General features: G+C 43.0%; 1 protein-coding gene across 1 annotated transcript in view; it reads right to left on the minus strand.

The window, feature by feature from the left end:
- chd7 (chromodomain helicase DNA binding protein 7) overlaps nucleotides 1–23777 on the minus strand; it is a 111603-nt gene that overhangs the window by 17157 nt on the left and 70669 nt on the right. The window contains exons 19-25 of the mRNA XM_056292499.1: nucleotides 21675–21870; nucleotides 21144–21311; nucleotides 20606–20785; nucleotides 13983–14093; nucleotides 11996–12207; nucleotides 2480–2679; nucleotides 1713–1872 (exon numbers count right to left, since the gene is read on the minus strand). Coding sequence (XP_056148474.1) covers nucleotides 1713–1872; nucleotides 2480–2679; nucleotides 11996–12207; nucleotides 13983–14093; nucleotides 20606–20785; nucleotides 21144–21311; nucleotides 21675–21870 — 1227 coding nt within the window. The remainder of the gene's footprint in view (nucleotides 1–1712; nucleotides 1873–2479; nucleotides 2680–11995; nucleotides 12208–13982; nucleotides 14094–20605; nucleotides 20786–21143; nucleotides 21312–21674; nucleotides 21871–23777) is intronic.

The raw sequence follows: 23777 nt of genomic DNA on the forward strand, positions 1-23777 counted from the left end.
CAGCTTCAGGTATAAACGGGGGTTTTTTTTTCCCTTTAAATATTCAGATGCTCTGGGTTTGAATCCACTTTTCACGTCCTACATCATACTAGGACTGTCAATGTGGTATCAGGGAATCATACAGAATTAACTGGCTATCTTTTGAGTGCGCCCTGTGGCCGGTGGGTTTCTCTAGACCAGCGTTTCCCAAACCAGTCCTCAAGGAACACCTATCCTGCAGATTTTCATTGTAACCCTGCATAGGTAGCCCTGCTTGTACTCACTCAACCAATTATATCACAGCACTTAATTACGCAAGGTGTGCAACATCTGACATAATTCATTGCTGATTGGTTGAATAACTACAAACAGGTACCTATTCAGGGTTGCAAAGAAAATCTGCAGGATAGGGGTTCCTCGAGGACTGGGTTGGGAAACACTGCTCTAGACAATAGCTGTATCACTTGTTTTACACTGGAGCCAAGATTTTCCTTTTGGGGCCCTAGTGTTATGGATGGACCCGTTCTGGTGTTTTATATCCTTGTTTTCCCCGCCAGGCAGATAGCCTGGAGGGGATTATGCGTTCAGTCACGTGCACGTGTGTGTGTGTGTGTACGGCTAATCTTGCAAACTACTGGATCTATCAGCCTCAAATGTTTTGTGCACAGTTATGCGTATGATGAAGAACCTCTTGTAGTTGTAGTGATTAAAAACCTCAGAAAACCGTTTGTTCTCGCTATCACTGCGCCCTCTCATCATTCACTCTCTTGCTCGCTCGACCAACGCTGCTCTCTGTCGCTGTCCGATCTAAGTCAATCGGGGGTGCGCCTAGGAGGCTGCTCATCCACAGACCGATGGGCAAAAAGTTTTATTAGCTAGATTTTTTAGCTTGAGCACTTCATATTAACCCCCCCCCCATATTTCCCGTTCTATCGACTTGTGCACTGTGCAAAAGTCTTGTAATGGTTGGAAAAACACTAGCTTGGTCTAGTCAGAAAGGCACGAACTGATGAAGCCTCTTAGATGAGAGGCGAAACGTCTTCACGGATATATAACCAAGTCCAGTTGCACTTGATTCAATTCCTTTGGATAGGAAAAACACTTGTTTGTCTGTCCGTGTGTGCATGTATCTGTCCACTCATTTCACGCGCACCGTTTCCAGTTCGAGTGCACTCAGAGCCCCTGTTAAGCAATAGGAAGGATGGCGACAGTAGACACCAAATTGACAAAAAAAAAAAACCCTTTGTTGACTGAACTTTCTATCTTGGGCTACTGTAGACTGTTGGTAACAATAACGTTAAATATCGTCAGCATTATCCATACTTCACCACTGACTAAGTGTTATGTTCATATCATACTGGTCAGGGACTGGTCTCATGTGCTGAGACCAGTCCCAGCATAGTTGCGCAGTCTTTTAACTGATGCAAGACACCTCTGGCATGATCTTCCCCCCCAATACGTGGGTGGACAGATTAATCGATGGAAAGTCTAATAATTTTTGTGCACAGTTATGACTGTATGATCAAGTACCTCTCGAGGTTGCAAAGGTCTTGAATCACATTTGAGTGCCAACACCTCAGCTGGTTTTTCGCCCAAGTGTGAGCACCGGAGAAGGGGAGCTACGCCTGGCGGGGATCTGTACTCTACTGAGTGCACTCTTCTAGTTATAGTGTTTTAAGTATGAGCGTTTGTGTGTGTGCGTGTGTGTGTGTGTGTGTGTGTGTTGGCCATACTTGTTACAGTGATGTTTCAGGTGCCTCTTGTAGCTATCCTCCTGCAATAATTGGTCAGGGTTGCAAGTGGCCAGCCAATCGGCTCGTGGGGTTTGAGGAGGCGGAGGCTGGAGCTTCCCTTTCTTACCCTTCCTGCCCCGAGGGACTGGGGTGGAGAGACCTAGAAAGAATGAGTTGGGGAAAAATAAAGAAAAGTACAATTGAGAAAAAAAGTAGTAATGTGGGAGAGAGGCACGGGGAGGGGGGGATGTCAGGCATATCACAAAGATGATAACTGCAAGATAATCTGAAGGTAATGCGGTATCAGACAGTGTCAGTGATACCCCCCCCCCATTCTCATTCCACTTGATTATCAGTACAGAATATGGCCTGCATAAAAATACCATCCAAACATTGTCGAGATTGTTTATGAAAGTAGTACAGTTTGTGTTTTACAGGACATGCAACAGATTCACAAATGGAGCAGTTTTAAAGAGGCAAAAAGCCCTGGCAGGACAGGACTTGTTGACCTCAGATAATTGACACAAGAACAGGTGTAAATCAGGAAGACACATTGGGGAACAAAAAGTGGCTTGTTTTATCATAATTTTTAGGCATTATTAGCAGAGTTTTTGTCACTCAGTACCCTGTGCTAACAATACCATTTATTAGCTGTGCACGTATCCATGTCCATGTTTGTGTGCATTTTAAGTGTGTGTTTTGGGAGTCAGTGTCTCAGTCTTCAGTTACAATGATGAGGTGTGCGTGTGTGTGTGTTAACTAGTTACCTGAGTGATTCGTAAGTGTCTTGGTTGTTCCATCCTCACTCGGAGCGATCAGGTCCCAGATGAAGCTTTTAATGTTTTCATCACCACGGTAATGCAGAAGGCAGTAGGCCAATAGGGCGCGGCAGATGGTTTCCACGTCAACTTCTCGGAGGGGGCGCTTAAAACGTCCATGTGACAGGATGTCCCCCCAGCGACCCCAACTAGAGGGAGGGAGGGAGAGAGCGCAAGAAAAAGTCAAGTTCAGTTCATTTTTAGTCTGTGTGTATGGATAAACAAGATAATATAACATCCAACAAAATACTTTGGTCACTGTTCAATATTGTCCGCATACAGGAATTCATTAAAGTAAGCGGCCAACTTCAGGCTACTCACTTCCATCTTAAGAGACTGTAGAAGATAGGATTCTGTCCCATTCCTTTAGATGTGACACTGCCTAGTAGCATTTTATCTTCTTTTAGAACAAGAAAATCAGAACACATTTTTCATTCATCTGATCCTATATTTCACCTCAAGTCTTATTTACAGGGAATTTACTAGAATAACCATTCTCTAGTCTGTCCCTTTTGCCAAAGAGGAGGAACAATTTACAAAGTGAACTGGTAAACAAGCGGCACAGGAAAATAGGTTGCTGTTAAGTCAGTCTGTGGTCTGGCTATGATATGCTACGTTAATGGCATGCCTGACCTCGATTGTCCATGAATGCACACATCCAACAACGCTACACTAAACCCAGACATCTCACACACACACACACACACACACACACACACACAGAGGCAGACATGCACGAGCATGCACCAGGCCTTGTTAAGCGTTTTACCAGCCTGGTGATTTAACCATTACTGGCACAAGACTAGCATCATCCTGGCGAGTGTATGCATGCATGTATTAATTGGTCACAGCCCCTCCCCCCGAGTGAAGATGGCCCAAAAATGCAGAATGTTCAGTTTTAATCCTGTTGGAAAAACTTTATTTTAGCTAGAAAATTTCCACTAGTCCTTGCAGAAAACACTTAACCAGTCACTATGTTGTGCCACAGACAAATCCCGCTCCGACAGAATATTGCTGGGACCAGCTAAAACAGTAGAGGCGCTGGAAGATAGAAGTTAAGAATAGATGACAGAGGGATGAATATGGGGACCCATCAATTCAGACAGTGTGTTTTAGTGTCCTATAGCCTCAGGGCACTAGACTAGACTGTAACAATAACAACCCAGACATCTCACTGGCACCACTGTTCTCTCATACACTGACACACACACATACGCCAACACAACCCCTACTCAAGTTAGTCAGCCATGAAAACAGACAGGCTCTTGCACTCAGGGCTATCTCTGTTGAGGGTGTTTTGTGCGCATGTGTGTCATATCTTATACTGCCAAGTCTGAGGTTTAAGACGATATTCAAGTCCCAGTAGATGTTAAGGAAATGCGATTCAATGACGTCACGAGGGCTAAGCGAATATTACAGGTTGCCACGTTTCCATAACGCAACATCTCCACGAAATATTTTTTCCATTCATTTTAAGAACTGCACTTTTTTTTTTCACTTCACTGAATTCCACTTTTATCTAAGACTCAGAGAGGGGATGACACGCAGCAAAGGGCCTGGGTCAGATTCGAACCCAGGTCGCTGTGGTAAGGACTCAGCCTGATCAAATCAAATCAAATCCATTTTATTTGTATAGCCCAATATCACAAATTACAGATTTGCTTCAGTGGGCTTAACAGCAACACAACATCCTGTCCTTAGACCCTCTCATCAGATAAGGAACAACTCCCTAAAAAAAAACCTTTAACAGGGAGATAAAATAGGAAGAAACCTCAGGGAGAGCAACAGAGGAGGGATCTCTCTCCCAAGACGGACAGCGTGCAATAGATGTTGTGTTCACGCAATTTACATAATACCACATTGAAAGAGGATAACAGAATCATAATGGACATAAAACTTGTGAAGAACATGATGCACAGGATGCCAAGCAGTGTCCACATGCCAACGGAACAGCCCATATGTGGTACTTGCTCTACCGGGTGAGCCACCGGGGCGCCCCAATGATTTGAAATGTTAAAACAGCAAATTAGACTCAAGAAATGTATAAAACAGTTGGGAGAGGTTTTCTTTTGAAATGTATTACTCTAATTTAAGTGGTTTGGATAATGGATGGATGGATGGATGGATAGATGGATGGATAACTCAATGTTTGTGTGCATCGGTATGCCTGTAATGCTGTATATTAGCCAATCTTTAGACCACATGTTAACATAACTTGTGTATTGTGTAACTGCAAAGGGTTGTGGCTTTAGTTTGTGTCACTGAGTGCAAGGTCACTTTATTGTCCATGTGTGCATGTTGGTGTGCTTTGTGTGCATGCGTAATAGATCACTCCGGCGTGTGTTTAAGAGAATGTGTAGGTAGGATTGATCAGCACACGCGTTTGTGTTGGATGGCCTTGAGTGCAGACTGCTGCATCTTCTAAATCACCCCGTGTGTGAGGCTGCATACATCAACACACCCACACAGGATAAATAGGATATACGACTGTTTCCCACACATAGCTCTTTACTTGGGCGGGCCGCCCAGTTACATTAATGGCCGCCAAAGTATATTTGGCGATCCATTTTAGCATTTTTCTTTCTCTTTTTTTTTAATCTGTCCAAGGGAACGACGCCATCCGCGATCGATTAACTAGTGGACAGTCGTCCCTCGCTCAACCCCTCCCGTACCTCGTCCTTCTGCTATCGCCAGAAGGGTCTATTGACAATCTCGCACATGCGCCGCAGAGAAAAACAGAGAGCGAGAGAGAGAGAGGGAGAGAGAGAGAGAGAGAGAGAGAGAGAGAGAGAGAGAGAGAGAGAGAGAGATGTTCTCTGGTATTATATTAGCAGACACGGATATTTTAGTACAGACCAGGTAAACCAACTACTTTTCTCCTTATTGTGTAATTGTTCTTTGACTTTGGTGGCAGCTTCAAATTCTATGAAAGAAAGCGGCAACTAGGCTGTGTTGGTAGCTACAAGACTCGAGTGTATCAGGGTTTCCCCTGTTTTCTAGAGATAATTTTCCAGGACTTTTCCGGGACATTTTCAGTGATGATCTAGCTGGTGTGACAGACAGCAATCGCGCCACACAATAATATGCTCCTCGCTGTACAAGTCTTGATTTAAAAGACGGGCAGTCTATGACTATAACTTATGGCTATAACTGCGTGCTTAGAAATCATGACAAATTGATCACAGAATAATGCAAAATACCTGCAGCTGTACAGCACTTCACTTTATTAGTATAATAACCAAGTTAAATGATGGTCTGGGCGACGCTCACCTCAGCCTTCTTTTTTCTCTCTTACTTTCTCTCCTGTCTCTTTCTCTAAAAAATAAAAATTAGGCCAAGTAAAAATAAAGAGCCAGCAAAAGTATCTGGCACCTGCCTTGCAATAATAGTGATAATAACAATAATACTAAATACTAAATAAATAATCCATCCATCCATTATCCAAGCTGCTTATCCTAATTAGAGTCACGGGGATGCTGGAGCCTATCCCAGCAGTCATTGGGCAGCAGGCGGGGAGACACCCTGGACAGGCCGCCAGTCCATCACAGGGCCGACACATACAGGGACAATTTAGTATAGTCGATACAACTGACCTGCATGTCTTTGCACTGTGGGATAGATAGATAAATAAATAAAAATAATAATAACATCAGGAGAATCAGTGCATAGCCTAACATAAGTTGGCCTGAATAGAACTGAATAACAGCCCTGTGATGGCCTGGCGGCCTATCCAGGGTGTCTCCCTGCCTGCCGCCCAATGACTGCTGGGATAGGCTCCAGCATCCCCGTGACCCTGAACACAGGATAAGCGGTTTGGATAATGGATGGATGGATGGAGAACTGAATGACATCCAATGTCCATGGCCACAAACGTTCATTTTTAAACATTGATATTAGTCCTGCAAAGTAGTCAATATAAAACAAAGCAAATGTCACATTCAAATAAAATGTTCCTCATTGAGTTTAGTGTACTCTTGACATTCTCCTGGAGGTTTTCCAGAGTTTTCGCTAGAACTGCCAGGTTTTCCCTTTTCTCTGTAACACTTTTGTGATAGGCATTTGATTTTGACAGTAATGTGAAGTCCTGTTTTTTCTCTGCCCTGACTGTCATTTCATTTGCATCGTCTCAATGCTTTGCATTATTCTTTGCCTTTTTGCTTAGACATTTTCCCATTTCATGGTGAAGGTCCTTTCTTTTCTTCTCATTAGCAGTTTGATCTTTTCATCCTCCAGGTACTGCACATACCTCATCCTTGGTCCTTCGCAGTATTGAATGAGTTCTTTTGGCAGAACTTCACCCATTGCATGCCCAGCCATTGCATCCTGGACCACGCGCAATACTACTAGAGACCTCTACATCAGGTTTTCTACAAGCATATCCTTGTTGACAGACTATCCTCTTTCTACTGCAGTTTGTCCATGAGACAGTGAGAGGAGACATTTATTTAGGTCCCACACTGCTGCATACTCTGCTTTGCCACTGATAAACTTTCCAAGAAAGTAATCAAGCCTGCAGCTGTAAACAAAATCTTGGAACTCTGCTTTATGGTTTGCACTGACATGCAATGAGAATGCTTTATACCGAGCAAGAACTTTGTCACACTCTGAGGCAGTGTACCATCCCGCATTGAGGAGAACCTGTAGGAGTTTCTAAGATATTGCTATTGCACTTTCAGCTTCTGTTACCATGGTGACAGGGTCAAGGGAGCTCATGTGCCGCACTGCCAGGTACATAAGAAGACTTCTCTGCATGATTTTTCTTGCGGGTCACAGCGAGGAAGGAGATACATTCTTTCTTGAACACCTGTATATTCACTGGATTTTCCTGGAGCTTTTCAGATGCCTTCTCCAAAGCTTGCTTTGTGGTAAATCCCATGTCCAGCTGTTCGAGTGGTGCATGGATTGCTTTATCTTGTGGGTCCAGTTTCAGCAGCTAGACAGGTTTCTTTATCTTCTCCAGTTCTTGCCTTTTGATAAAACGTGACAGCAAGCCTCTCAGGGTGGATTGGAGCTCCTTTGCTAAAAAAGGCACCATTGGGGCATCTGTCTGGAATGTCTCCAAAAAAGGCTTCAGCTGTCTAGCAACAAATGCAAAAAACTGGAGCTTAGCCTGAAAAAGAAGGTCATGAGTGGCCCCTTTTACTGTACAGCAGGATGCAGATCATGGAACTTTACTTTTCGGCAGTTTCTTGTGGCTGCTGATGTACTCCTGCACTGATGGCCACACTTCTATTGCCCACTTGGCATCTGCTAAGTCTTCCACCCATCAATGGACACAGAACTTCAGAGGAAATGTTGTTGTTTTGGTCACCTAAATGAAGTCATCTTGCCTTGCTGGTGAGTCCTGGAACAACTGCCAAACAGCTCTCAGTACATCTCCCACCTTCCAACCGATTTCTTTCTCTCCATTCTGAAAGCTTCCATGCACAACATGCAAACCACAGCTTCCCAGATTGATCATCTTTGGAGCATCTGGGTCCACTTTGCTCTTGTCCTCTTGGAATATCCTCAGGAACCTCCAGTTGACCATAGGGCCATTCATTGAGACCTGCAAGAGCTTATTAAAATCAAGTGGTGACAGGGTTCTCTTGATTATCTCCAAAAGCTTCTTTGCTTGAGTGTGTCCCATAAACTCTGAATCAAAACAGTGCACAGCTACCTTCCCTTCATGTTCACTCCAGTACTGCACAACAACATCCATCTGTTCTTTCTGTAGGCATTCATCAAAAGACACTACATAGCACTGCGATTTTCTTATATCTCTGATAAGCTGAAATATAGACTCAAGACGAAACATAAAATGTAAGCCGATTTTGTTGCACCGCATGAAAACCGTTTGGCAATCTCACTGTCTGGGAACATCTGATCAAAAATGACTGACATATTAGAGCTGGAGTTGAATGAGTCGTGTGACGTGGCCATCTTGATTACCCAGCGAATCTCTGCTTCAAGCATGGCTTGGCTTGGAAAAAAAAAATGGTGAGCTGCCTTGTGCTCCTGAGCTTTTTCCCTGTTCACTTGTATTGGACACTTGTAATGTTATATGTAATGTTTTAATATTATTATGTCTTTATTTTTTATAGTATTCCGTCATTGTATTTTATTTTGTTTCTTTTGGAAAGCCCTTTGTGCTCCATGCTTGGCAAGTGCTATGTAAATAATGTATTGTGGCAGGATGAGAAAAAACACTGTGTTTTTCCTCATCCTGCCACAGTATCATCATTATTAATTTATAACCTGAATACCTTTTTTTCTTATGAATTATATTAACCATTACTGCCCGAACACCAACAACACAAATAATAGCCAACAATTTTGCCTATTGACAAATCTAGACTGAACTTTACATACCTAAATGTACGATTCAAAGTTAGAGTGGAGTCTGCTAGGATTATTAACTGCTAGGGGTGTGAACGACACAGGTTTTTGTTATTTGTTGTTTTGTTTCATTTGCAAATCAATGTGGTGGCAATTTAGACAGATAGCCAGCAAGGTAGATTAAATGTTCACCATGTATAGTCTTGGAATACTCTGCAAAGCTTACAAGGTAGATAGCTGTGGGTCGCACAGATGCCTTGAGTCCTGTCAAACCTGCAACATACATCGTTTGAACATCTGGTCAACATTTTAGAAGAAAAGCTCTCTATTCAGTTCGTAACTATTGCTGAACCAAACTTTCTCTCACTTTTATTTTGAAGGCAAAATTGCTAAAGAGGAAGTGTACTGTGATTTATTATCCCTGACTGTTGCTGCTATGATGGAGATTGCATTGAGGTCGAGGGAAGCAATGTTTCGCACGCCTACACCTGTAGCTTTGTCACAGCTTGCCAAACACTGTAACCAGTGGCTCATAATGAACAAACAGGACAATCATTTAGCCAAATGATCTACACATAGTAATAATAACAACAAAAACGATTTCTGATTATTACTTTTACTGTCTACACAGACTAAGTCGGTCATTTAGTCAACATATTTTTTCACATCCCTATTAACTGCCACTGACTCTTATTAGTTTAGCAAACCATATTTTAGCCCCATTAACCTTAACAATGCAGCATTGCCTTTGAAGAGACAGCGCTAGCAGAGTAAAACAGTACTGTTAGCCAGTATTTAGCTGGTGTTTGACTCACATACAGCTGTGCTCCCATTCATTGTTTTGAACCCGGCTTCCCATTCATTACTGTCCAACGCTCTCAACAATGCCAACACACATTTGAAACCATTCTCCTAGCCAGAGTTGAATCACAAACCTTAAACCTTTGCACGCAAAACAAGCTAGCAAGTAGCGATAGGGAAAACTCACAAACTTGAACTTGATCCGTAGCATCACTTGCATACAGTAGCTAGGGGCTTGCTGGAATCCTTTGCCTTTCCTGGATAATTCGCCTCAAATGCGAAGTAGCTAATATTTCCTGTTTTCTTTGTCAATCAAAATCAGTCGTGGAAGCTTGGTAATCCATAGGCTACTTGCCATCTTTAGTTTAATAAGTTATGTTAACAATGGGACAACAAGACCAAATGGAGCGTATGACAACTCAAGAACTGGGAGCTCGATGTGGGTGGGCGTGCGCACGTGTGTGTGTGTGTGTGTGTCTCAGAGCAGGTGAGAAATGTGGGAAATATTATTCATTTTGGGGAGCTCTAATAGATCGGCTAGTAGTTAATTCTAAGCTAAAGGAAAATAGAAGAATGTTGAGATAATTTTCAAGGACAACACAAGATTTTCCAGGACATTTTAGTTTTTTTTCTCCCAATTTAGTGGCCAATCGATCCCTATTTTAATTCAAACACCCACCCTCGTACTGCATGCGTTCGCCAACTGCATCTCTCCGGCCGGCAGTCTCGAAGGAGATGCCTCGCCACTTTCGTGACACGGTGACTCCAGGCCGAACCACTGCTTTTTCCCCACACACACAGAGACGTATTCACGTGACGAACACAAGCTGACTCCGCCCCCCTCCCGAAGACAGCGTTGCCAATGATTGTTGCTTCATCGAGTCCGGCCATAGTCGGATCTGACGAGACCGGGGCGCGAACCCCAGTCCCCAGTGGGCAACTGCATCGACACAAAGCCGATGCTTAGACCACTATACCACCGCAGACCGGACATTTTAGTTTTTCTCGCATTTTCCATGTGTTTTCCATGACTGGAAAATTGGTCAGGTATTATACAGGTTTTCCAGGACACGTGGGAACCCTGTGAATCAGCCCACATGACTTGATCATTGTGAAACATGCAGCAAAGTTGTCCTGGCTAAATATAAGAAAGATTATAATTTGTTTTCTCTTCAGTCTACGGCAGTTAGAAAGACAGAGACTAACTTTAGTTAAGGTTAGACTACTAATTTTTCGTGCATTTACCCAACGGGGTAAGTGAATATTATCTTTCAGCACTAAATATATTTTGCATCTAATTTCTATATAGTTTATTTAAAGCCAAGTGTCTGTTTTTCAGGTCAAAACTGACCTGAGAAACAGACCGAAAGGGGGCACCTGGCTGCATGTCTGCGAATATCGATGAACGGACCAGCACCAGATGCATTCCTATATGCACAGGTGTTGGAGCTCTTTGAAAAACCTAGAAAGATTAAGTGCTCTGAGAAACAGTGCAATCTTTGTACACTTGAGTGTTTTCTTTTCTTTTTTTTAACTTTGTCTTACTCTTCCCATGTGGGTAGATGGAGGGGAGGGTTGGATCTGTGGATTACACTGACAATAGAAGTATTCAATAAATCAAAATATTGTGTTAAAGGTCGCACATATGTGTTATTTGTCACATGTAGCACACCATTTTTATGCCAGCAGGTAATGCTGGCCCTTTCTGCCAGCTACCACAAGTATATTTCAGACCTGTGGGAAACACTGTATGAGTATTATTTATATGGTACGATGACAACAACAACATACAATCCTTGATGCGCATATGGTGAGAATCTAACTTCTTACATCAGCCCAATGACTGTCACCATTTTGCTGTCACTTCTCCCATAAAGATAGCATATTTAGAGTTCAAGTGATCGATTGTCCTGACAAGTAGCACCTTTTTTCATCAGCTCCCTTTTGATGTTCTGTTCAATTCTTGACATTTCCTGTTTTTAATCTATCTTAATAGGTTGTTGAGGTGGTGGGGGTAGGGGGTAATTTAACCTGCATTTGGGTGTTAGTTCTGCTTCTTAAAAGATGCATTTAGAAAGACTCCACAAATAAATATACACTAGAAAAGACTTAAGATGTTAGCTCTCTAAAGTCAGTTTATGCCAGTTCAGTCTATTGAAAAGGTAACTCTACTATAAACTGGTCTGTGATGATGCATTTACTTATAATTGTTCAAAGTAGGATATTTTTAACAATGAGTTTTAAAAGTTTTTTTTTCAGACAGCTTAACTGAAAATGGTTTGATTCCAATTCTGTAAACTGAAACAACCACATACACAACACTCCTCATCCCCACCCCTTCCTCACCCGTAGACCAGCAGGTTTTTCTCCACTCTAAAACACTCTGATCTGGGATAACCCTGGGCTCTGTCCTGGGGCCGACGTGGTTTGGACATGGGTTTGGTTGGCTCCTCTCCATCACTCTCCAGCTCGGAGAACTCCAGCATCTCCTCTTCTTTGACGCTACTGTAGTGCCGTGTCTGCTTCCTCACCCGGGGAGTGTCAATGACTAATGTGTTCTGGAGAGACATTTAGAACAGGCGAAGACACCATGAGCCGAGAGGCTGAAGAAATACACATACCCCATACATGTAGGTGACCCTCTTTCTGGTCCATTCTGCACACAAGTGTTTCATGTCAGTTATCAATCCCAACAAAAGAAACATTTCCCATACATACAGGCATTAAATGTTATCAATCTATAATATAAAATGACTTGGATGCAGAGGGGCACTGTTTTAGGACCAATCAGTTGGACAGAATAAATCTGTGGGTATTTCCTGTGTTTTGTTAATCTGCTGTTAGGGGAGATGACAAGTTTGGGCTTTCCAAAACTTTGCCAGTTGGAATACAGCCGAAACCCACCAAAACAATGACTTTTTTTGGTGATATATGTTGTGCAACAGGTCTTATCTCATTTCAATGAATATGTGGGAAAACATTCTGGACTAAATCAGTTGCATTGGATACCTGGCCCGTTGTTTTATTAGTTTTTGCCAAGAAGAAAACACCATGTCGACAATACCCTAAAAGTAAATACTAGAAAACAAAAGCATCCATTGTGCTGTGTAATGAACTCCCCTCATTCAATTATTTCTTCTCATTTAGCTATTAATACACTATAAAAAGGGCAGTGGTTGGTTATCATTAATATATATTATCACATAACGCTATGGTTATTTCCATAACAATGTCAGACAATAAGAAATCTCATGGGTCCAGCCCATGAAATGTGTGTCTATAGATGGATTAAGTGTTCCATTTGAGGACCCTCCAAAAGGGAGCGAGAGAGAAAGCAAGCGAGTGAGGGAGAGCGAGACCAAGAGGAAAGAGCACAAGAGCAAGGAGAAAAAACATCCAGTGGGAAAAATTACAAAAGAGAAAAATCAGAAAGAAAGCAGTAAATGAATACAGAGAGGATAAAGGAAAAAGAAAATTATGACAGTAGTTCTCAGTGGAGTACTGTTTTGTCTGTACACAACCTATGACTGTTAATGTGTGTGTGTGTGTGTGTGTGTGTGTGTGTGTGTGTGTGTGTGTGTGTGTGTGTGTGTGTGTGTGTGTGTGTGTGAGTGAGAGAGAGAGGGAGAGAGAGAATTGGTCTAAGTGATATCTTGTTCCCTCAGGACATCTGCACTTTATAAATCTATGGAGCTTAGCAGCTTACAGACACACCAATACACACACACCCAAAGTGCAGGGAAACACAGTTAATTAAGGAAAAGAGGAGATTCCCGACTGTCAAGTGCTTGCCCCCCCCATCTCTCCCTTCGCTACCGCTTACTGTGTTACTCTTCTCTCGTCCTAGCCTGAGGCAAAAGTGTTGACTAATTACCACTATTAGTCTTTCAATGAGGGGACACAGCACTGTGGTGGGTGTACGACTGAATGAGAGTATGTGGGTGTCTGAAGTGGCTTGGTCATATCTGTACCGGCTGGCATGTGTGCGACTGAATTTGCAGTGTGTATATATGAATATTGGCAAGTACAAAATTGTGATTGAGTTTGCAATGCTTTGGTGGGTACAAGTGGGTGCATGTATCCCAGGTGGCGTGTACCTCACAATGGTTTAACAACAATATATGCAAACATGTTACGGTTATTTAATTTTCAGCACACTTAATTATGTACTTATGTTGATGTCCTGCATATGTGCAGTAAGTGGACATTGAAGGTGCATGGTAATGTGCTTTTCTATAGTGTGTGAGAGGGCATACCTAAGCAGTGGTAGTTATGCATGCATTATGCACATGTGGTGTATGTGCGAGTGTATGTGTGTGTGTATTTGTCATACCCGTCCATTGATGGCATCCAGGTCTAGTTCTGCTTTCTTGGCCCATTTCTGCCAAAAGTCTGGATCCTCCAGAGAAATATCCGTTCTGTTACCGGCTGCAACAAAACTGGCCTACCAAGGCGCAAAAGAGAAAAGGAAGAATTGCATTTATTACTGGGTAAGTGTATTTAATTACAGAATAATATACCTGAGCAATACAGAACTCTTTTCTCTCAGACCAAGTGAAGTTATAAATTAAATGTTGAATTTGAAGTTGGCAATGGTTGACAGTTTCCCTTGGGGAAAGCTAGACTATATGCTCTTAGACTTTGTGGTGTTGTTCTAAGTTAAGGCAGTTCCCAATAAGAGCCAGCTGCCAGGTACTAAACCGTCTAGTGACAAATCATCAGCCGGCTAATATTTTGAACATTTTTCCTTCAATTCAAAAAATTATCTGTCACCCCTTGAAAAAAACAACTAAGAGATGCAGCTGAATCTTTGCTTAATCTCAGCTAATTAATATAGCCCTTCATGATCGACTTATGTAGGTGTGCACACATTTTTTGTCAACATCACAGTAGAGGGATAGAGTATGCTGGTGTAATGTTTGCGTGTTTAAAATAAATAAAAAAAGAAACGAATAAAAAAGGAGACAAGTGAGGTGGTATGAGATAGTGTGAATCGTTGCCTTGTATATGCTGCTGTCTGTTTTGTAACACTGTTAAAACTACTGGCTAACATCAACACGGCTACAAGCATAAATTTGAAAATAGCTGGTTGAAATTAAAAGGATCACTCCGGTTGTTTGCACTAGGTCTGTGCGATATAGCTGAAAATTTTATCAAGATAAAATATTTCCTTTCGGTCAATATCGATAATTATTTTTAATGACTTATTTTAATAAAGACCAGGAGAAAAAAGGTTGAATTTACCACTAAACCACTTTATTTTGAATTTAACGACCTTACTTTGAATTCAACCACTTTGTCTGAAGATGGCGCCGCAGACACCAGCCTCGGTTCTGCACTCTGGTACTCTTTCTGTTTTCATTTGCTTAGTTTCTAGCTCTCACTCTCTGATCATATTCAGCAGGGAATAAATTCTAAACCTTTGACTAGCCACTGGTTAAACGGTTTCGCCATTTTTTACTAAACTGGAAAGTTTAACTGAGCTTTTAGTTGGAGCAGCAGCAGTTCTGTATGGGCTTCACTGGAGCTGATGACGGGGGAAGCAAGTGGGAGCGCTCGTTAAACTAAAACACGGGGGATTTCGAACTGCGCCCCTGTCAATCTACCTTGTGAATGTCCGCTCTCTGACCAACAAGATGGATGAACTGCTGCTCCTCAATAGAACAAACATAGACTTTTCTAGATCTGCAATCCTGTGCCTCACTGAAACCTGGCTTGGTGACCACATACCGGACAGCACACTCCATCTGCCACACTTCAAACTTGTCCGAGTGGACCATGAAACTGAGCTAATGGGGGGGGGGGGGGGGGGCGCAGAATCTTCTATATAAATGAAGGTTGGTGTGCAGATATCACAGTGTTGAGGAAATCATGCAGTCCTCACTTATAGACCATTTTCAGTGACTATAAACCATTTTATTCACCGAAGGAGTTTTCCTCCTTTATTCTGGTTGGTGTCTATAACCCACCTCAGGCCTGTGTTAGTGAGGTGTTAAAACACCTGGCTGACCAAATAATAAACATGGAGCACAAATATCCAGACTTCCTTCTCACTGTCCTTGGGGATTTTAACAGAGCAAACCTCAGCCACGAACTGCCAAAATACAGACAGCATGTCAAGTGTCCCACCAGAGACAAAAACACACTGTGTCATTGCTACACAATATAAAGGACACCTATGGCTCTGTTCCCCATGCAGCTTTGGGACTCTGATCACTCTCTGGTTCATCTTCTCCCAACCTACAGGCAGAAACTAAACTCTGCAAAGCCTGTGGTTAAGACTGTGAGAAGATGGACCAACGAGTCAAAACTGGAGCTTCAGGCCTGCTTTGACTGCATTGACTGGAATGTTTTTGAGGCTGCATCTACAGACCTGGATGAACATACTGACACTGTGACATCTTACATTAGCTTCTGTGAGGACGTGTGTGCCCACCAAAACTTTCTGCACCTTCAAAAACAATTAAGCCCTGGTTCACAGCACAACTCAGGCAGCTTCATCAGGCCAAACAGGAATCCTACAGGAGTGGAGATAGGATCCATTATAACCAGCCAAGGAACACACTGACAAAAGAGATCAGAGTAGCCCAACGGGGCTACATTGAAAAGCTGAAAAACAGGTTTTCAACTAACGATCCTACCTCTGTGTGGAGAGGCCTGCAGGACATCACCAACTACAGGAAACCTTTCCCCCACATTGTCGAGAATCTTCAACTAGCTGACGACTTTAATATGTTTTACTGCAGGTTTGATCAGCCCCTTTCACACCCCTCACCCGCCCCAACGAAGACATTACACAACAAAGTGCACTCCCTGCCATAAACCCTCCTCTCCCCTGACTCCCCACCGGCACTGAAGGTCTGTGAAGAGGATGTGTGTCAGCACTTCCAGAGACAGAAGATCAGGAAGGCACCAGGCCTGGACAGAGTGTCACCCTCCTGTCTGAAAGTCTGCACAGACCAGCTGGCCCCCATCTTCACATGGAACTTCAACAGATCACTCGAGCTATGTGAAGTCCCCACCTGCTTCAGAATCTCCATTATCATCCTGGTCCCCAAGAAGTCACTGGACTGAATGACTACAGGCCCATCGCCCTGATGTCTGTGGTCATGAAGTCCTTACAGAGACTAGTGTTGACCCACCTGAAAGACATCACAGGCCCCCTTGCTGGATCCAGTGCAGTTTGCCTATCGGGCAAACAAGTCAGTGGATGATGAAGTCAACTTGGGACTGCATTACATTCTGCAACAACTTGACTCCCCAGGGACATATGCAAGGATCCTGTTCATGGACTTCAGCTCAGCATTCAAAACCATCCTCCCAGAAGTATTACTCACCAAACTCACCCAGTTAGCCGTTCATAAGTGTAACGGCGAGGAGGAAGAAACTATTCCTGTGTCTGGTGGTTCTGATGTACAGTGTTCTGTAGTGCCTACCAGAGGGAAGAAGTTGGAGCAGGTTGTGTCCAGGGTGTGAGGGATCTATGGTGATTGTCACTGCCTGTTTCCTGACTCTTGCGATGTATAGGTCCTGAATGGTGGGAAGGTTGGCACCGATAATCTTTTCTGCAGACCTGACTATCTGTTGTAGTCTTTTCCTGTCCAGTTTGGTGGCCGATCCAACCCAGAAAGTGATGGAAGTGCAGAGAACAGCCTCTGACTGTGGTGTAAAATTGGATCAGCAGGTCCTGAGGCAGGTTTTATTTCCTGAGCTGGCACAGGACATACATCCTTTATGAGGCCTTTTTGATGATTGTGTTGATGATGTTAGGTCCTGGGTGACTGTAGAACCCAGAAACCAGAAGAATCCACAGCTGACACAGTGCTGTTGGGTATGGTGGTGGTAGGAGGAGGCAGTGATGGGGGGCTCCTCCTGAAGTCCGCTGTTATCTCCACAGTTTTGAGTGTGTTCAGCTCCAGGTTGTTGTGACCGCACCACAGGGCCAGTTGTTCGACTTCTTGCTTGTATGCAGACTCATCTCCGTCTCGGATGAGGCCGATGACTGTTGTGTCATATGTACATTTACAAAGTTGAACAGATGGGTCTCCTGAAGCGCAGTCGTTTGTGTAGAAGGGGAAGAACAGTGGGGAGAGCACACATCCCTGAGGGGTGCCAGTGCTGACTGTCTGGGTACTGGATGTGATTTTCCTCACACTGTAGAACCCAGAAACCAGAAGGAATCCACAGCTGACACAGTGCTGTTGGGTATGGTGGTGGTAGGAGGAGGCAGTGATGGGGGGCTCCTCCTGAAGTCCACTGTCATCTCCACAGTTTTGAGTGTGTTCAGCTCCAGGTTGTTGTGACTGCACCACAGGGCCAGTTGTTCGACCTCCTGCTTGTATGCAGACTCATCTCCGTCTCGGATGAGGCCGATGACTGTTGTGTCGTCTGTAAATTTCCAAAGTTGAACAGATGGGTCTCCTGAGGTGCAGTTGTTTGTGTAGAAGGGGAAGAACAGTGGGGAGAGCACACATCCCTGAGGGGGTGCCAGTGCTGACTGTCTGGGTACTGGATGTGATTTTCCTCAGCCTCACCTACTGCTTCCTGTCTGTCAGGAAGTTTGTGATTGACTGATGGGTGAAGGCGGGCACAGTGAGCTCACTGTGGCATTGTGCAATAACCTTGGAACACTATAATACCCACTGCACCTACAAATCACATATACACACTACGCTATATATATATATATATATATATATATATATATATATATATATATAGCGTTTTTCCCCCGAAACCGTCAATGGTGTTGATAGAAGTGCTCAACTATCAACTAATGAGGAGCGGAATATCAATACAGATCAAGGAAAAAAAGTTTTATTATATAGCACTACAAGCCTGTTTCATTATGTATTAAAACTTTTTTCCCCCAGCATCTGTATTATATATATCAACACGGATACAGGAAAAAAGTTTTAATGCATTTTTCCTGTATTAGTGTTGATATTCCACTCCAACACCATTGATGGTTGCGGGAAAAAAAAAACCCCATATATGTGTATATATATATATATATATATATATATATATATATATATATATATATATATATATATATATACACACACACACACAGTACTGTATACTGTATAGTACAGGCTGTGTACTGTACATAAAAATCCACCTACTATATGTATATAAAGTGGTGTCTTGTTTATTACCATTTGATATTTATCTCAGCACTCCTTGCACTCTTTCCTTCTTTGCAGTATCTGTACCCTGTTTACAGTTCAAAGATACAGTTTCACCTTTTTAATAGTCATTCCTTGTATATATTCCTTCTGTGTTATTATTCTGTGTAAGTACATTGAGAGCTACTAAACTGGAGTCGAATTCCTCGTATGTGCAAACATACTTGGCCAATAAAGACGATTCTGATGTCGATGGTGCAACCAAACAACACACCTGTTAAGTGATTAACTTTTCGCGTGTCACTCGTAGCACGCTCCATTATCAAGGGATATGGTAGGCTGTTTATATGGCAGGGAAGGAACACGCTTGGGGTTTGTCTGTTAAATAAATGATTGGCTGTTTGTGTGTCACTCATGGCACGCTCAATTATCAAGGGATATGATAGGCCATTTATGAGCCAGGGAGGGAGCACACGATTTGAAGATACATCCTAGGGTGCACTGGGACACATCATCCTTGGGTGTTTCGGGTCTTTCAACATCATACACCCTCACTCAGGCGACCCAGCCAGAGTTGATCAGGCTCTGGCTTGTGTCCCAGCAGCATTGACCCAAAGATCACTCCTTCTGATCCAAAGCCATCTGGAGGCCCTCTCTGATGCCTCCATGGAAGACTAGATGGCTTTCCTTTTATAGCAGCCCCAGTGATGCCAAGTAGAGTGTAGATCTTGCACAGTGAGCGGCTAGCAAAGCCTCTACACCCCACTTCAATGGGCTCACAACGCGCCTTCCAGCCTCTCCTCCGGCACTGATCCACCAGCTCCTGGTACTTGAACTGCTTCTGTTCATTTGCCTCATCCAGCTGGTCCTCTCAGGGAACCATCAGCTCTATAAGGAGCACCTGTTTTGAAGAGGCTGACAACAGCACAATGTACGGCCTCAACGAAGTTGTCGTAACGTGGTCTGGGAACCTGAGCTGCCCCTCGAAGTCGACTCGCAGCTTCCAGTCTGACACAGAGGTGAGGAGACCAGCTGCTGATCTGTGTTGTGACTGAGGCTGCTCACCAGACCTGACAAAGGCAATGTTCCTCTGTTTGTGGGCTTGCTTGTTGTTGGCCACAGCTTTGGAGATAACCTCTACAACTGTCTTCAGCAGTTCGCCCAGGCCTAGTTTGAACCTTATTTTCCTGGCATCAAATCGATTTATTTTGACCAAAATAATCTCAAACTGGGCCACTTTTTAATGGTCTCTCCTGGTCTTGATAAAAAACGGCTAAAGCGACCAAATGTCTCGAAAAGCACACACATGCTAATGTTGCATGAAACACATATTCTCTTTGTTGACACATTATGCAAAGCAAGCATTTTTTCTCAATTTATAATCTGCAACCAAATTTCACCGTTTGCTTCATGGTTAATAAATTACAAGGTTGAGTTGCAAGTATGAAAGTAAACAATGTTCTAAGGTCACTCCTTGAATTTTATTATTTTATTTTGCCAGTTATCAACATCTGACCCTTTTGTTTTCAGCAATGTAATGATATTACATTCAAGAAGGATATTACAAACTGTAACTTAAAAATACTCAATTAAAAGGCTAAGTGGTGAAAGTCAGCCATTTTTTTGGCTACTCATAATAACACCAAAACACTGCTGAAAGCAATGGATTTACTTACTTTGATATGAACTTGTTCATAGGCTAAATCAAATGTCAGTTAATCAATATTCTGTTATGGCCAACAAATACACTTAAACTCACTACTCCAAAACTCACTGAGAACACTGCTAAGGGATGCAATTTTAGATAGAGGAATTGATATTTTACCTTAGCAAAGGTAGACCCTTTGCCTTCAGACTCTATGGTAATGGTCTGAGTTCGTCTCTGGAGGATCTGGTCAATGTCTTCTTCACAGAACTTGGAGCCCTCATCCTCTTCATCCATTAGCGCTCCATATGCTCCCTTCCTCAGCAGATCCTCAATCTCTTTCTTGGATAACTGCTGTACCTGGACAACACACACAAACACAAATTAATTTTGAGACTAGCCAAAAGGTTTTTGCCAGTACACAGCACTGCAAAGCCAGAAAAACAGTTTTTTGGTCCGCAGACAAAACAAATGTACAACAAATCTTGCTTGACAAGTTTTAATTTTTACTAAAAGGACATTTTTTTTCAGACCTCCCCCAAGAAGAAAGCAAAAACACAGATTTGTGTTAGCGCAACATTTTTCACTGTGAGACAACAGTTGCAAAATAAAAGACAAAAGATATTATTCTATAAGTTGTATGAAGCTATCTCTTTGGCTAAAACCCATAATGCACGTGTGTCTGTGGGATGTTAGCTCCCTGTGCAATGTGTCTCACCCCATTGTTTGCATTCTCTCGCCCGCTCATGCTCTGGAGCACTGCCTTGTCCAGTCCCAGCTTCAGACTGGCCTTGTCAAACATCTCCCTCTCATAGCTGTTCCTGGTGATCAGACGATAGATCTTCACAGCTTTGGACTGGCCAATACGGTGACACCTGGCCTGGGCCTGATGGCGAGACAAGCAGAGGGAGAAAGAGAATGGAGGGAGAAACAAAGAGACAGACAGAGAGAGAGGGAGAGAGAGAGTGGAGGGGAAGCAGGAGAGAAGAAAACGAGGTCTGGATGAGTGACAGAAACATCATTCATTGCTGAATTTGGACTGAGACATTCAGAGTCACCATGGCAAATCCATTCAAGAGGAAAGCAACCCAGAGCTAGCATATTCAGTGAGAGATGCGAGGAATATCAAACACTGGTGGTCTGCTCGTCTCCCCCTTAATTATCCCTTTTCCATTGACCTCACTGCTTTTGAATATTATTACTTTCCTGCTGTCATTTCAATACAGTTGCTCTCTTCTGGGGTCTGTACCTGCAAGTCATTTTGAGGGTTCCAGTCAGAGTCGAAGATGATACAGGTGTCGGCAGCAGTCAAGTTGATTCCCAGCCCTCCAGCCCTGGTACACAGCAGGAAGACAAAGCGGTCTGAGTCGGGCCGGGAGAAACGATCTATGGCTGCCTGACGCAGGTTACCACGCACCCTGCCGTCAATCCGCTCATAAGGATATCTGGATAGAGATGGATAGGGAGAGGGACAGACAGAGAGGAGAGTTGCATAGGGGTTATTATTATTGATGTTACCCACAACATCAACACTGCAACCACAAGTATCATAATTGTACTGACTTCCATTGCAAATTCCAGTTGAGAATTGGCAATGTAATGCTGACAAAAATAGTTTCCATGGGCTGCCATTCAAACGAATGCTTAATGCTGAAGATTGTTGTGTTGTAATTCTGTTAAGTACACAAAGAGCCACAAAACTGGAGTCAAATTCCATGCATGTGCAAACCCACATGGCCAATAAACATGATTCTGATTCTGAATATTTTTTCAGTGATCGAAAAGTTTCCTCAAAACAGAGTGGTGTGAGAGAACCAACTTGATGTGCACAAATCTTTGTTAGAGATGAGTGTCCAAGGACCAAAACAACACTCATGAGGTTTCTGTAGTCAGTAGCCAACATTTTTTTTTAAATGTATGGGCAAAAAGAAGAACACAATATACTATATGCTTGTTCGTCAATCAGGTGGACTAGAAATGTGAGGAATATGCTCCATATTAGGCTACATCACTCTAAATTACATGAAACGATGGATTTACCCATGCTATTTGAAAAGCAGAAACAAAAAGCTACTGTAATTTCAAATCTCTTGCCCACAGTGCATCAAAGCAGCATCAGAGAAGATGTGTATACATCAATTATCACAGCCAGTGCATTTGGACCTTAATAGCTGGAAGCTCCCACCCATATATATGTGAGAGTAAGTCCACCTTGCAGATGGTCCAATTAGACTTTCCATTGATTAATCTGTCCACCCACATATTAACGGTTGCATGGGGGGGTTGTGCGGGAGATATCTTGCATCAATTAAAAGACTATGCAACTATGATGAGGTTAATCTCAGCAAAGAGCAAAGCATAAATTTAATGACATGATGACAACTCTTGGTCTTACCTTACATAATGGTGAAGTACGGATGATACCAATGATATTTTAACGTTACTGCTACCAACGTTCTACAGTTGCCCATGAAAGAAAGTTCAGTCAACAAAGTGGGTTTTTTTTTTGTAAATTCAATGAAACCAGGTCATCATTACTAAGCCTAACCAACTTAAAAATGAAATTAGTCATATTTGTTTGCATCTATTTTTTTAACAACATCAATTTGTTTAGCTGCGTTAGTGTAGTAGCCTACTAGTGTAGTAGCCTGTATATAACCCAGCCACTGAGGATGCACAAGCCAGTGCATTCTTAGTGCCAGTCCCAAGCTCACATAAATGGGGAGGGTTGCGTCAGGAAGGGCATCCGGCTACAAACCTTTGTCAAATCAAATATGCAGATCATAAATCAGATTTCCATACAGGATCGGTCGATCGGTGCCAGTGGAAACTATGTTACTGTTGGGCAAAAGAAGAAGGAGAGGGGGAAGGCATGTCCGGAGGCAGCGGGAGAGGAAGAAGGGTAAGAGTGTGGAGGTGGAAGTCGGGAACTTTGAATGTTGGCACTATAGCTAGTAAAGGGAGAGAGCTCGCTGGTATGATGGAGAAGGTAGGTAGATATACTGTGTGCAAGAAACCAGGTGGAAGGGGAGTAAGGCCAGGAGCATCGGAGGTGGGTTCAAACTCTGGTGCAAATGGGAGGAGCAACGGGGTAGGGGTAATTCTGAAGCAAGAGATGTCAAGAGTGTGCTGGAGTTGAGTGTCAGACAGAGTGATGAGTATGAAGCTGGAAATCGAAGGTGTGCTGATGAATGTTTATCAGCACATATGCCCCACAAGTTGGGTGTGAGATGGAAGAGAAAGAAGAACTCTGGAGTGAATTGGATGAAGTGGTGGAGAGTGTACCCAAGGGGGAGAGAGGAGGAGAGTGGTGATTGGAGCAGACTTCAATTGGCATGTTGGTGAAGGGAAC

Source organism: Lampris incognitus, chromosome 14 (genome assembly GCF_029633865.1).
Source record: "Lampris incognitus isolate fLamInc1 chromosome 14, fLamInc1.hap2, whole genome shotgun sequence".
In the NCBI taxonomy this organism is placed as follows: Eukaryota; Metazoa; Chordata; class Actinopteri; order Lampriformes; family Lampridae; genus Lampris; species Lampris incognitus.